Source organism: Hyla sarda, chromosome 4 (genome assembly GCF_029499605.1).
Source record: "Hyla sarda isolate aHylSar1 chromosome 4, aHylSar1.hap1, whole genome shotgun sequence".
Taxonomy (NCBI): domain Eukaryota; kingdom Metazoa; phylum Chordata; class Amphibia; order Anura; family Hylidae; genus Hyla; species Hyla sarda.
Window position 1 is genome coordinate 52,667,276 of NC_079192.1, and position 12,616 is coordinate 52,679,891.

The following is a 12,616-nucleotide window of genomic DNA, read 5'->3' on the forward strand; positions in this document are numbered from 1 at the left end:
CCCGTAGAGCAGAGAGCCGACACTGACTCGGCTCTGCTACACGGCAGGAAGGTTTTTCCTGAGGGATGACAGAGTTTTGGATGAGAGACTTTAGGATGACAAAGGAGGGAGTTGCGGCTGGCGGCTGACGCCTGGCGGAGATTGGTCCGAGGGAGGAAGCGGGACGCTGTTTTGCCTGACGAAGGACGGAGGTGCGGCTGACGACTGACGATGTCCTAAAATGGACACAGTACACCTGCATTTCAGATACAGATCCTTAGTCATATGTTATAGCCTAAATGTTATTATAAAAATCTTACATCTGTCAGAATGTGGGAAGCTGAAAAAAGACACATTTCTGACCTTCCTTACAAGAAAAAAATTGTAAAAATTATTTTATTTAAAAATTGGCAACAAGCTTTATTAAAATATTTACGTTATATATTAAACAACATTTACACATGGCTGGAACCATCGAAGAAAGTCCACCAGAAAAATGTATGCAAAATATTTTCAGATATTGTAAACCATATTCAGGTGGGAAAAAAAGAGTTTATTAAAAAAATATATATATATATATTTTATTGTAAGTTTCTTATAATTTTTTTTAACTCAATTATCTCATCTATTAAAGTTAATTAAAATATTTTCTGCATTAAATATTAACAATATAATAATAATTAAATCTATCGAAAAATAATGGTAAACTAAAATCCATGAAACTTCTCTGGGGATTTCAGAATGTTATATTCTTGTATATGTAATTGCAGTCCCAGGGCTGGACTTCTGTTCCCTGCAGATAAGACTGAGAATATAAACACGGAAAATTTTCTATAAATCCCTCTCAATGTTATTCACAAGCTCCAGAACTTGAAAGTTTCATCCCAACTTAAGGTAATATTTTTTCTGTTTCTATTTCTTTTCTGGGTTTATTTTCAATGAGGAAGAAAAAAAAAATGTAACTTTTGTTTTACTTTATTAAAAAATAAATTTTTATTAAGGTACAATACAATAATAACCTAACCCCTTTCCCCCTTTCATATCTTACAACTGCAATGTTTTTTTCCCCCCAAAATATTTTTTATTGAGTTTTACAGTAGATATTGCTTTGTGCAATAAAGTAATACATCATAGAATGAGTAATTATAGTAAAAGATGAAAAATGTGATGAGTTCCAGAAGAAACTATGATGTATAATATCAATGAGTAAAGATTAAAAATAAAACAGATAACTAAATAAAATTCTATGCTGACAGAGTATATAAGTATAGTGATAAATAACAACAAAATAACTATAACAAATTATAGTAATTGCAGCGTGAGATATTAGTTAAGATCAAAATAAAGGTATAATAGGCATTTACTTTAATGTTAGGACTGCTTCCACACTCCTCCCCATATATTAAGAATAAAGGGATATCAGCTTATTATGATACAGTATCTAAAAGGGATTCAGTTGTTTCTTTTCTTTGTACCATAACTATTCTGTTGTTCTAGTTTAATTTCATATTTACAATTGGTAGTTACATTTTCTACGACTTCCTGAATTAATGGGACGTCAGAAATGTTCCATCTTCTTGTAAGTAATTGGTGGACGTTAAAAATTATGTGACAACTGGATATACGGAATCTGTCTGGAAACTCATGGATGCCCAGTAATAATAGATCAAATTCTTACGTAAGAGAGTTACGGGTTCCGGCTAAATCTTTGATAAACTTTTCAACATCTAACCAAAATGGTGCAATAAGAGAGCAATTCCATAGACGATGCTTCAATGTTCCCGTTTCATTGCAATGTCTCCAGCGTTTATTAGAAATGGTTTGGTAAAATCTTTCTAATTTATCTGGTTTTTAATACCAATTGGTTCAAATTTTCATATATTGTTCCCAATGGTTAATACACATTAAAGATTTTTTGTCCCAAATAAAGTTTTTTTTCCCATGTAGTTATAGGTATGGTATTGTTTAAAGGGGTATTCCAGGGGGGGAAAAAATTATATCAATTAGCTCCAGAAAGTTGAACAGATTTGTAAATTAATTCTATTAAAAAATCTTAATCCTTCCAATAATTATCAGCTGTTGAAGTTGAGTTGTTCTTTTCTGTCTGTCAACAGTGCTCTCTGCTGACACCTCTGTCTGTCTCGGGAACTGCACAGAGTAGAAGAGGTTTGCTATGGGTATTTGCTTCTACTCCGGACAGTTCCCGAGACAGGTGTCATCAGAGAGCAAAGAAAAGAACTACTCAACTTCAGCAGCTCATAAGTACTGGAAGGATTACTATTTTTTAATAGAAGTAATTTACAAATCTGTTTAACTTTCTGGAGCCAGTTAATATATATAAAAGTTTTTTTTTCCTGGATAACCCCTTTAATTCAGATTCCCTCTTTTTTTATGGAAAAGTGATTGTCTAGGATATTGGGATAGATTAAAGTGAGGACAAAAATGTTTAATATCACTTTTATGAAAGATTTCCGGGTCTCCCAAAACATCTCCCAAGAACCAAGGTAAAGTAACCGTTTTGTTTTGAAATTTATGAAAATAGTGTATAATTTGGTTATTTGTAGATATAGAAGTATGAGGTAAGCAATATGTTGTAGCAAGTTCTTGAAAGGACAATAATCTATTACCCATAAACATGTTAGCTAAATATTTAATTCCTTTAGCATACCATGTATTTAGCTTAATATTAGGGGAATGGATGTTAATTGAATAAAGAGGAATGCGATAGGATGAAGCATCTATGTCTAGATTGTCTTTATTACCAAAAAGAGGCCATGTCCTTAGTGTTTCTTTAACAGAAGGGGATATAGAAAAACCTTTTAAGGTAGTGATTCTACTTGCAATGTTAATGGGATGTTCATGTGATGAAGGAAACTGTGGGTTCTATATCATTTTAGACGCTATTTTAAAATAAAGCATGAAAGCTTCTATGAGGACCGCAAATGTAAAAAAGGTTTTAAAAAAAAGCTTTTAAAAAAGTGATCCGATTATCTGTTTTGTCTAAATTTTATTTTTAAAAATCAAACCAATAACCATATTTTTTTCTCTGCTTTACAGAAAGAAAGCAAATCCTAACTTCATGGATAGTAACTGGACACTTATTAGACATTTCCAAATTGCAGCATTTCCAAACATTACAGAGAACAATAATGTATTTTTCCTGTTATTTTTCTGCATCTATATGTCGGGTTTACTGGGTAATTTAATCATAATTTCGGCAGTGATCATTGATGTCCGTCTACACAAGCCTATGTATATTTTCCTCTGTAACTTGTCTTCTGTAGATATCATCTTTATATCATCTACTCTTCCAAAACTGATGGATATTTTAGTATCAGGAAACTTCTCCATACCCTTCATACAATGCTTCACCCAATTGTACTTTTTCATGTTTGCGGCAGGTACGGAGGACATCTTATTGTCTCTGATGGCCTATGACCGGTATGTGGCCATCTGTAAACCCTTACATTACCACCTGATCATGGATAAAAAGAAGTATGTTGTCCTCTTATTGGGCACCTGGATTTGTGGGTCAGTAAATTCCTTATTTATGACCATTTCCATCTACCAGATGGACTTTTGTAGTTCTAATAAAATCCAGAATTTCTTTTGTGATATCAAAGCATTGGTGAAGATCTCTTGTAACAACACCGGCTTCAACATCATACTCTATGTAGAAACAATGCTACTCGCCCTCTGTCCATTCCTCCTTAGTGTAACATCCTATATAAAGATAATAAGAAGTATTCTCATGATCAAGTCCAACAAAGGGAGGAAGAAAGCCTTCTCCACCTGCACGTCCCACCTCACTGTCCTCATTATCTTCTATGGCACTGGTCTATGTATGTATATGAATCCTCCTTCAGACCACTTAGAGGAGCAGGACGTGGTCTTTGCTGTGTTATACACAGCTGTAACCCCCATGTTGAATCCTCTAATATATAGTTTAAGAAATAAAGAGGTGAAAGTGACATTGAGGAGAATTGTTGGTAATAAAAGAAGTGTCTTTGGATCATTATAAATTATTTACATTACAAATTTTGTTTTAAGAATGACAAGATTTCTATTATATCTTCCACCCAGTTCTCCAAAACCTTTGAACAGCAAATCTGTCAATTTGTGCAGTAATTTATTCTCAATTAACTCCCACTTTTATATTGGGCATCTATACAGTTTATTTGGGCCATTTAGGACATGGTGGCCATTTCAGTTTCACCTAATAGCTAAATAGGATTTGTATTAAACCTTCAATGCAACTTCCCAAAGTGTAAGACAAGTACAAACTATTGCAAAAATAGCATCACTTTATTGAAAAATATATGCAATTTTATGTGCATTGTGTTATTGGTGACTGTTAGGGCTCTTATTTGATTCTATCTCGCATGGTCTTTTGTGCAACTATTACCATCTAATATATGTATATGTGGGATTTTCTTCTGTTCCTTTTGGGGATATATTTTAGGGTTGGGGTGAGCCTTTGTCTAGTCTTACTCTTTGAGAGGTAGATTTAGTAGTTGTATGTTTTTGTTGCCTACACCCTGTTCCAAATTATTATGCAAATTCTATTTAAGTGTCACAAAGATTAAACATTTTGTTTTTCAGTGTAACTCACGGATGGCATTGTGTCTCATGGCTCTTTTGATCACTGAAAACAATCTCGGACACCTGTGATAATTATATTGCCAGGTGAGTCCAATTTAAGGAAAAACTACTAAAGGAGGGTGTTCCACATTATTAAGCAGACACCATTTTCAAGCAATATGGGGAAGAAAAAGGATCTCTCTGCTACCGAAAAGAGTGAAATATTTCAATGCCTTGGATGAGGTATGAAAAGATTAGATATTTCACGAAAACTTAAGCGTGATCATCACACTATTAAGAGATTTGTGGCTGATTCAGAGCACAGACGGGTTTGTGCAGATAAAGGCACATTGAGGAAGATTTCTGCCAGATCCATGTATCGGATCAAGAGAGCAGCTGCTAAAATACCATTACAGAGCAGCAAACAGATATTTGAAGCTGCTGGTGCCTCTGGAGTCCCATGGACATCAAGGTGTAGAGTCCTCCAGCTGTCTTGCAACTGTGCATAAACCTTCTATTCGGCCACCACTAACCAATGCTCACAAGCAGAAATGGCTGCATTGAGCAGAAAAATACATGAAGACTAATTTTCAAACAGTCCTGTTCACTGATGAGTGGCTTGCAACTCTGGATGGTCCAGATGGATGGAGTAGTGGATGGTTGGTGGATGGCCACCCTGTTCCAACAAGGCTGCGACATCAGCAAGGTGGTGATGGTCATGTTTTGGGCCAGAATCACGTGAAGAAAGCTAGTCGGCCCCTTTAGGGTCCCCCACGGTGTAAAGATGTCCTCTATAAAGTATGTGGAGTTTCTGACTGACCACTTTCTTCCCTGGTACAGAAGGAAGAACTATGCTTTCCGTAATAAAATCATCTTCATACATGACAATCCCCCATCTCATGCTGGAAAGAATACCTCTGCATCAATGGCTGCTATGGGAATAAAAGGAGAGAAAGTCATGATGTGGCCTTCATCCTCCCCTGACCTCAATCCTATTGAGAACCTTTGTAGCATGCTCAAGCAAAATATCTATGAGGGTGGGAGGCAGTTTACATCCAAACAGCAGCTCTGGGAGGCTATTCTGACATCTTTCAAACAAATTCAAGCAGAAACTGTCGAAAAAACTCACAAGTTCAATGGATCCAAGACTTGTGAAGCTGCTATCAAAAAAGGGGTCCTATGTTAAAAGGTAACGTGACCTGTTAAAATGTATAAAAAGTTAAAATGTTGTTAAAAGTTTGATTGAAATAGCTTTTGATTTCAGTAAATATGCTGCAAACACAACAAATGACAATTTTCAGTCCTTTACAACCTATAAAGTGTTTTGAAACTTACTGTGTATAATAATTTGGAACAGTGCATTGTAACTGTTATTAGTAGTGTTGAGCGCAAATATTCGAAATGCAAATTTTTACCGCAAATATTGTCACTTTGCAATTTCCCGAATATTTAGAATATATTGATATATATTCGTAATGACGAATATTCATTTTTTGTTTTTTTTTCTTCACAGTACACATCACAACAATGATATGTACTGTGTAAAAAAAAATGATCATCCCTCCCTGCTTCCAGCTTGTGGTCCAAAGAAAGCTCCAATATTACTGTGTGAGTCAGTGTGGAGCGCAAATATTTGCGAATATCGGCACTTCCAGAGGACACTGATCCCTCTCTTCTTTTAGGTGAAAGATATAATCGCGCATGGGCACTATGCGAATTTCATTACGAATTTTCGCATGGAAAAAAAAGAACGAACATAGCGAATGTGAATTTTGTAAACATAGGACGAATATTCGTCCATATATTTGCAAAATATCGCAAATTCGAATATGACACCTGCCGCTCATCACTAAAATTTAGGAGGTTTGTTCAATAATAATTGAATTGTCCTCTTAGGGTGCGTTCCCACGGAGTAAATGAAGAGTAATTCACGCTGAAAAATTTACAGGCGTAAAAAATAAAAACATTTTGCGCGAAATTCTTGTGCAATTTGCAGGTAATTGCGTGCATAATTGCGCGCGGACATGGGGGAGAAAGAAGTGAAGGGTTTTTCAGCCATTTCTGCGTAAATTGCGCGCAAATTCAGCGCAAATTGCCCGCGAAAACGATGTCGGGTGGAATTTTTTTTTACGATTGACTTCAATTGATTTCTGCGGATTCAGCTTGAAGAATGAACATGCTCTTTCTTCAAGCGGAACGGAATTCAGCGTCGGAATTCTGCTAGCAGAATTTCCGCAGTGTGAACAGGCCAGCAGAAATAACATTAAAGTCAATGGGCAGAGGAGATGTGCATTAATTTGGAGCGGAGAATTCAAGAGGAATTACTCAAGTAAATTCCTCTTGAATTACTCCGTGTGAACGCACCCTTAATAGTTGATAACATGAGAGTTATGCTGACTGGTATTTACATCAATTATTTAGTTAAATGAGAAAAATATCATTTGCATAATAATTTGGAACAGGATGTATATTGTGCACAATAGTCTAATAAAAGAAGTGTAGGTTTTGATTTAATAGAATTTGTAACCACATTACATGCAATGTTAAATATTTTTTTTTGTAAAAAAAAAAATCTAAAAAGTGACGTCACGAGCCTCCGCATCGCCAGTCATCTGGCACAGAGCGGAGTGGATAGGGGATAAGATGTCTAGGGGCAGAGTACCCCTTTAAGATACTCTAAGCCAAAGCTATAGAACTGAGGTTTTTATTACAGATGGAAGGGCAATAGTGTAAGAGGGTATATTCAGATCGTTAAAAAAAGGCAAAATGTATGCTGCAGAAGAATATAGAATTGCTTACCTGTTTGAAACAGTTCTGAAACCATCAAAAATCCATTTGTTTTGTGTGTCTGTGATTGAGGGGTTGCTCAGTACTACAATTTCCAGAATGCAATGGTTTCCCTCAGCTCTTCATCACAGCCCACCCACCCTGCCTACTTCTCACCCACAGCACTCCTGCCCGCTCCCCACGCAAAAGCTTCTACAGAACATTGCTCTACACAGTAGACTCTGTCTCCACACAGCAGGTCTGCAAAAACTGCTGCATTCATTACCTGCCTGCTCCTCTGTCCCAATAAAAAAATTAAAAAAAAGTATGTATATGTATGTATATGGCAGGGAGATGATAGCGTAGGCTATAGAGGCTAGTCAGAGGTGATAACATCACTCATTGGGCAGGGCTTGAGCTCAAAGGCAAGATTCAGCCACACCTCCTGAGACAGGAAAGGATGATGTGTTGTATCTGGAGAGCCGAGAAGATGCTCAGACAACACAACTTCCTAACAGGCAAAAATTAATATTTGAGTCCCTTTTTAGTGTGTTGGGTGAACAAGTCAACAAGTCTCTGATGGTGTTGGGTATATAGACTATGTTTTTTTGGTAGAGGTTCTGCATTTTTTAGCTAAAAGATTCCTTTACTCATCTTCTGATTTTGATGCATTTTGATATTTCGCTAACGTTTTTGCGATGCGATATAATAAAAAAAAATCATATGAAGAAGCAGCAAGAAAAGTGCCACTCACCCCAAGAATGACTTTTGTGAACACAGGAACAAAGCTTTATTCCAAGTAGCAGCGTGCAGTTACAGGGAAAAAAAAGTCCTTATGAGGGGAGGAACAAGACCGCAGACACGGTCAGAAACGGGGGCACACTACGGAGCAACCAGTTGTTTCTGACCGTGTCTGCGGTCTTGTTCCTCCCCGCATAAGGACTTTCTTTTCCCTGTAACTGCACGCTGCTACTTGGAATAAAGCTTTGTTCCTATGTTCACAAAAGTCATTCTTGGGGTGAGTGGCACTTTTTCTTGCTTCTTCTGCATATGGTTGTCCTTCACTTATGTTTCCTAGTGTGCACCCCCAGCTACAAGAGACTTGTCAGCAGCGGTCCACATATCACAGGTGTGAACTCCGCCCGTAAGCGCTGTCATTGGCAGTGCCGCAGTGCCTGGTGGTCTTTTTTTCTTTTTACATTGTATTAAAAAAAATGGTGAAATCCCCCCATTTCATGTCCAATTGCCTCCATTTCACATCTATCCACCCATTTTATGCCCACCGCCCATTTCACATCTCCCCCTTGTCACATTCTCCTCCCCCGTCACATTCTCCTCCCGTCACATCCCCCCCTTGTCACACACCCCCTTGTCACATTCTCCTCCCCTTGTCACACACCCATCACATTCTCCTCCCCCTTGTCACATTCCCCCCCCCTTGTCACATTCTCCTCCCATTTCACATCCCCCCTTGTCACATTCCCCCCCTTGTCACATTCACCCCCCCTTGTCACATTCACCCCCCCTTGTCACAGTTCCCCTCCTTGTCACATTTCCCCCCCTATCACATTTCCCCCCTTGTCACATTTCCCCCCCTGTCACATTTCCCCCCATCTTGTCACATTCCCCCCCCTTGTCACATTTCGCCCCATCTTGACACATTTCAACCTTTCTTGTATTCTTGTACTGCAGCAAAATACACTGGGTTTCCCAGGCGGATTTCAAATCCTCCGCGGGACCCGGGAAACCTAGTTTATTACTGCAGTACAAGACCTTTCCCCATCAGCCAATCACTGGCTTGACACGTGACACCACTGCAACCAGTGATTGGCTGAAAAGGGAAAGGTCCTACAGTACTAAGAGAGGACACTTCGGAGCGCACGGAGACGAATCTACAGGGACCGGGACTAAGTGAGCAGAATTTTTATTTTTTTTCTCCCTGTGCCCTTAGCTCAGTGTTTTTCTAGCAGGGTGCCTCCAGCTGTTGTGAAACTACTACTCCCAGTATGCCCGGACAGCCTTTGCCGGTCTGGGCATGCTAAGAGTTGTAGTTTTGCAACAACTGGAGGCCCCCTGTTTGGGAAACACTGACTTTTAGTATTTAAATTAGTTTTTACCTGCTCTGGCCGTATCGCCATATCGTAAAAAGCAAAAATCCCTATTTGTTTGCTTTTGCGATATATCGTGCAGCCCTACTATATACATAAATTATCTTACAGCCAGCCGGCCGGTGCTGCCAGTGATGGCAGATTAGTGGAGGAGGCACAGGCAACCAGGCACTGGGGCCGAGTGGCGTGCCAAACACAGGGACCGCACCATCTAGAACAACAGGCAGACGGAGCCACACGGAGCATGCTGGTCGCAGGAGGTGGGAGGCAGAGGCCATGAGGCGGCGACTGTGCTCTTCTTAGCCATTAAGTCTCCTGCGCTCCTCTCTGGTGCCTATGAGCAGAAGGGGGTGGGGCCCAGCAGGGACATTAGAGACGTGTTTGCACGCACCACGCGAACAGCTACTTTTCTTAAAGTTGCAGAGGCAGCAGGGGCAGGTAGGATGCAGCGGCTAGGCACTGTTGAACTTGCGTTGAAGGCCAGAGCGAGGCCCCCAGCAGCGCGAGGCCTTAGACGACGGCCTATGTGGCCTAATGCTAGAGCCGCCTCTGCATCCTGACCACTGTCAAAAGCACCTACAATGAGACCATGAGCATCCAAACTGGCCCAAGGACCAATGGAAGAAGGTGGCCTGGTCTTAAGAATCTTTCTTTTAGACGGTGGCTCTGGGCAATGTCCTCTGGAAACCTTTGGTCCTAGCATCCATGTGGATGTTGCTGAGAAATGTACCACCTACCTTTCATTGTACAGACCCCTAAAGGGGTATTCCAGGATTTTTTTTTTTATTTGACTGTGCTACAGGGGCTGTAAAGTTAGTGTAGTTTATCATATAGTGTCTGTACCTATGCTTATTGGCTGGTCTCGCAATTCTTATGTGATCTTTGTCCCGATGTTCATTATCAGCATGCAAAATTAGTGTTGTCTTGGGCTTTACCCTGGTTGCAGTGCGACCCAAGACATTACATAACTAGTCAGGTGTGAAAGGGAGCTTGTCTCTGCTTCAATGGGTGGAGCAACTGCTCAGTGGGAGGGAGATCATTCTCCACAGGGCTGCAGGATATTGTAGTTTCAAGCACAGAACATATGAAGGGAGCTCAGCTGTGCTGTAATGAGTGGAGTAATTATTTAATGTGTGGATGGGAGATAAGTGACCTCACACTTACAAACAAGGGATCCTGGGAGGGAGGGAACTCCAACAGGAAATAGCCATTTAAAAAAAAAAAAAAAAAAAAAAGCACCTACAATGGACCAATGAGCATCCAATCTGGCCCTAGGAGCAATGGAAGGAGGCCTGATCTGAGGAATCTTGCTTTCTTTGGCATCATGTAGACGGTGGGTTGCATGTGTGGTGGTCTGGGCAATGTCCTGCTGGAAACCTTTGGTCCTAGCATCCATGTGGATGTTGCTGAGACATGTCCACCTAGCTATCATTGTACAGACCAAGTGCCCCCCCCCCCCCCCCACTCCTTACAGGAGTATTCCATTTTTTTTATTTGACTATGCTACAGGGGCTGTAAAGTTAGTGTAGTTCATCATAGTGTCTGTACCTGTGTTTGATGCCTGGTCTCGCAATTCTTATGTGATCTTTGCCCCGATGTTTATGAGCAGCATACAAAATGAGTGTTGTCTCAGGCTTTTCCTTGGTTGCAGTGCGGCCCGAGACATAACATCACTAGTCAGGTGTTGAAAGGGAGCCCATCTGTGCTTCAATGGACGGAGTGACCGCTGGGTGGGAGGGTGATCATTCTGCCCGGGGCTTCAGGGAATTGTAGTTTCAAGAGCAGCACGCATGGAAGGAAGCTCAGCTGTGCTGCAATGGGTGGGATGACTAATGGGAGGGAGATAAGTAACATCACACTTACAAACAATGGATCATGGGACTTGTAGTTGGAGGGAGGAAACACCATTTCACAAAAAGCCACTCACAACACATCCATTGAGCCCCAAGACAAGCACAGGTCCTTCCTAAGCATGTCCATTACTGTCTAGCAAATAAGTACTAAAGTCCCCTTATGTTGGATAACCCCTTTAATATCATTGGTAATCCCAGGTTGTCTAATGGCAGTGGTGTCTTCTAACAGGAGCGGTCTGAGGAACATGACAAAGAGTTCACTACATATAGCAGTAATCTATCTATGGCAGCATAAAGAAGGTTATAATTTACCTGGATGATTTCTCCATCTATAATACGGATAAGGATTCGATCAGTATCCCAGAATAAGTGATAGCTAAACAATGAGTGAGACAAGACACAAATAAGTAAAAACACATTTCCTTTAATTACAAAATACTACTTCTATCTGCTATCACATGCTGGACTGACCGAGTGTTCAGGATTTATTTTATAATATATACAATTAAAAAAACAAAAAAGGGAAAAAAAGTGCAAAAACCGCAACATAAGGCAAACAAGTAACTCTGCTATTGATCAATATACTGGGCTTTAGGAAGCGGTTACATAGGCTATTGCGGTACTTTGTGCTTGTATGGGATACATAGATGATGTAAAAGACGGTATACGGCACAACATCACATGGTGACTGGTACTAGTAAAGAGCAAAGAAAGGAATAGCAATAGCACAGGTGACAGTGCTCATGCATATACAACAGTGTTTCCTGACCATTTTGCCTCCAGCTATTGCAAAACTACAATTCCCAGCATGCCCGGACAGCCTTCGGCTGTCCGGGCATGCTGGGAGTTGTAGTTTTGCAACAGCTGGAGGCACACTGGTTGGAAAACACTGGTCTATAGCATATAACAGTGGTCTCTTTCATTCAGTTGAATTTAAAGAGGTGTAAAGAAGTCATCCATTGAAGTGCATGTAAGTGGTCCATAATGTTACATTTTATTTCCCCCTGCTAACCCCTTTCAGTCGCACTAGTTCCTGATCACTTTTTAAGTGAAAATTGCGCACAGGAAACATCCTTTTAATAAGTCCCCGTCCAAATATAATGTCATCAAAGGTTTTTTTTTTTAGAATAGGAAAAACAAAACGGCTGCCTGCTTCCAAAAAGAGCACCACTACTGTCTACAGGTTGTGTGTGGTACTGCAGCTCAGCCCTATTCACTTCAATGGAGCTGAGCTGCAATACCCCCACACACCCTGTGGACAGATTTGTGTCATTTTTTGGAGTAATGCAGCCATATGGTGTACCTGTCATATCACAGCAAAAACAATAA

General features: G+C 40.0%; 2 protein-coding genes across 2 annotated transcripts in view; one reads left to right on the top strand and one right to left on the bottom strand.

Annotated features, from left to right (window-relative positions):
- The first annotated feature begins 799 nt into the window (after nucleotides 1–799).
- LOC130367924 (olfactory receptor 1468-like) lies at nucleotides 800–4,433 on the top strand. Its single transcript, XM_056570931.1, has 2 exons — nucleotides 800–873; nucleotides 3,037–4,433. The coding sequence occupies exon 2, from the start codon at nucleotides 3,059–3,061 to the stop codon at nucleotides 3,998–4,000; it is 942 nt and encodes a 313-aa protein (XP_056426906.1). The 5' UTR covers nucleotides 800–873; nucleotides 3,037–3,058; the 3' UTR covers nucleotides 4,001–4,433.
- Nucleotides 4,434–11,462: 7,029 nt separating this feature from the next.
- The window catches only part of DDHD2 (DDHD domain containing 2), a 72,248-nt gene continuing 71,094 nt past the window's right edge, over nucleotides 11,463–12,616 (bottom strand). The window contains exons 20-21 of the mRNA XM_056570924.1: nucleotides 11,600–11,663; nucleotides 11,463–11,523 (exon numbers count right to left, since the gene is read on the bottom strand). Coding sequence (XP_056426899.1) covers nucleotides 11,640–11,663 — 24 coding nt within the window. The 3' untranslated portion in view covers nucleotides 11,463–11,523; nucleotides 11,600–11,639. The remainder of the gene's footprint in view (nucleotides 11,524–11,599; nucleotides 11,664–12,616) is intronic.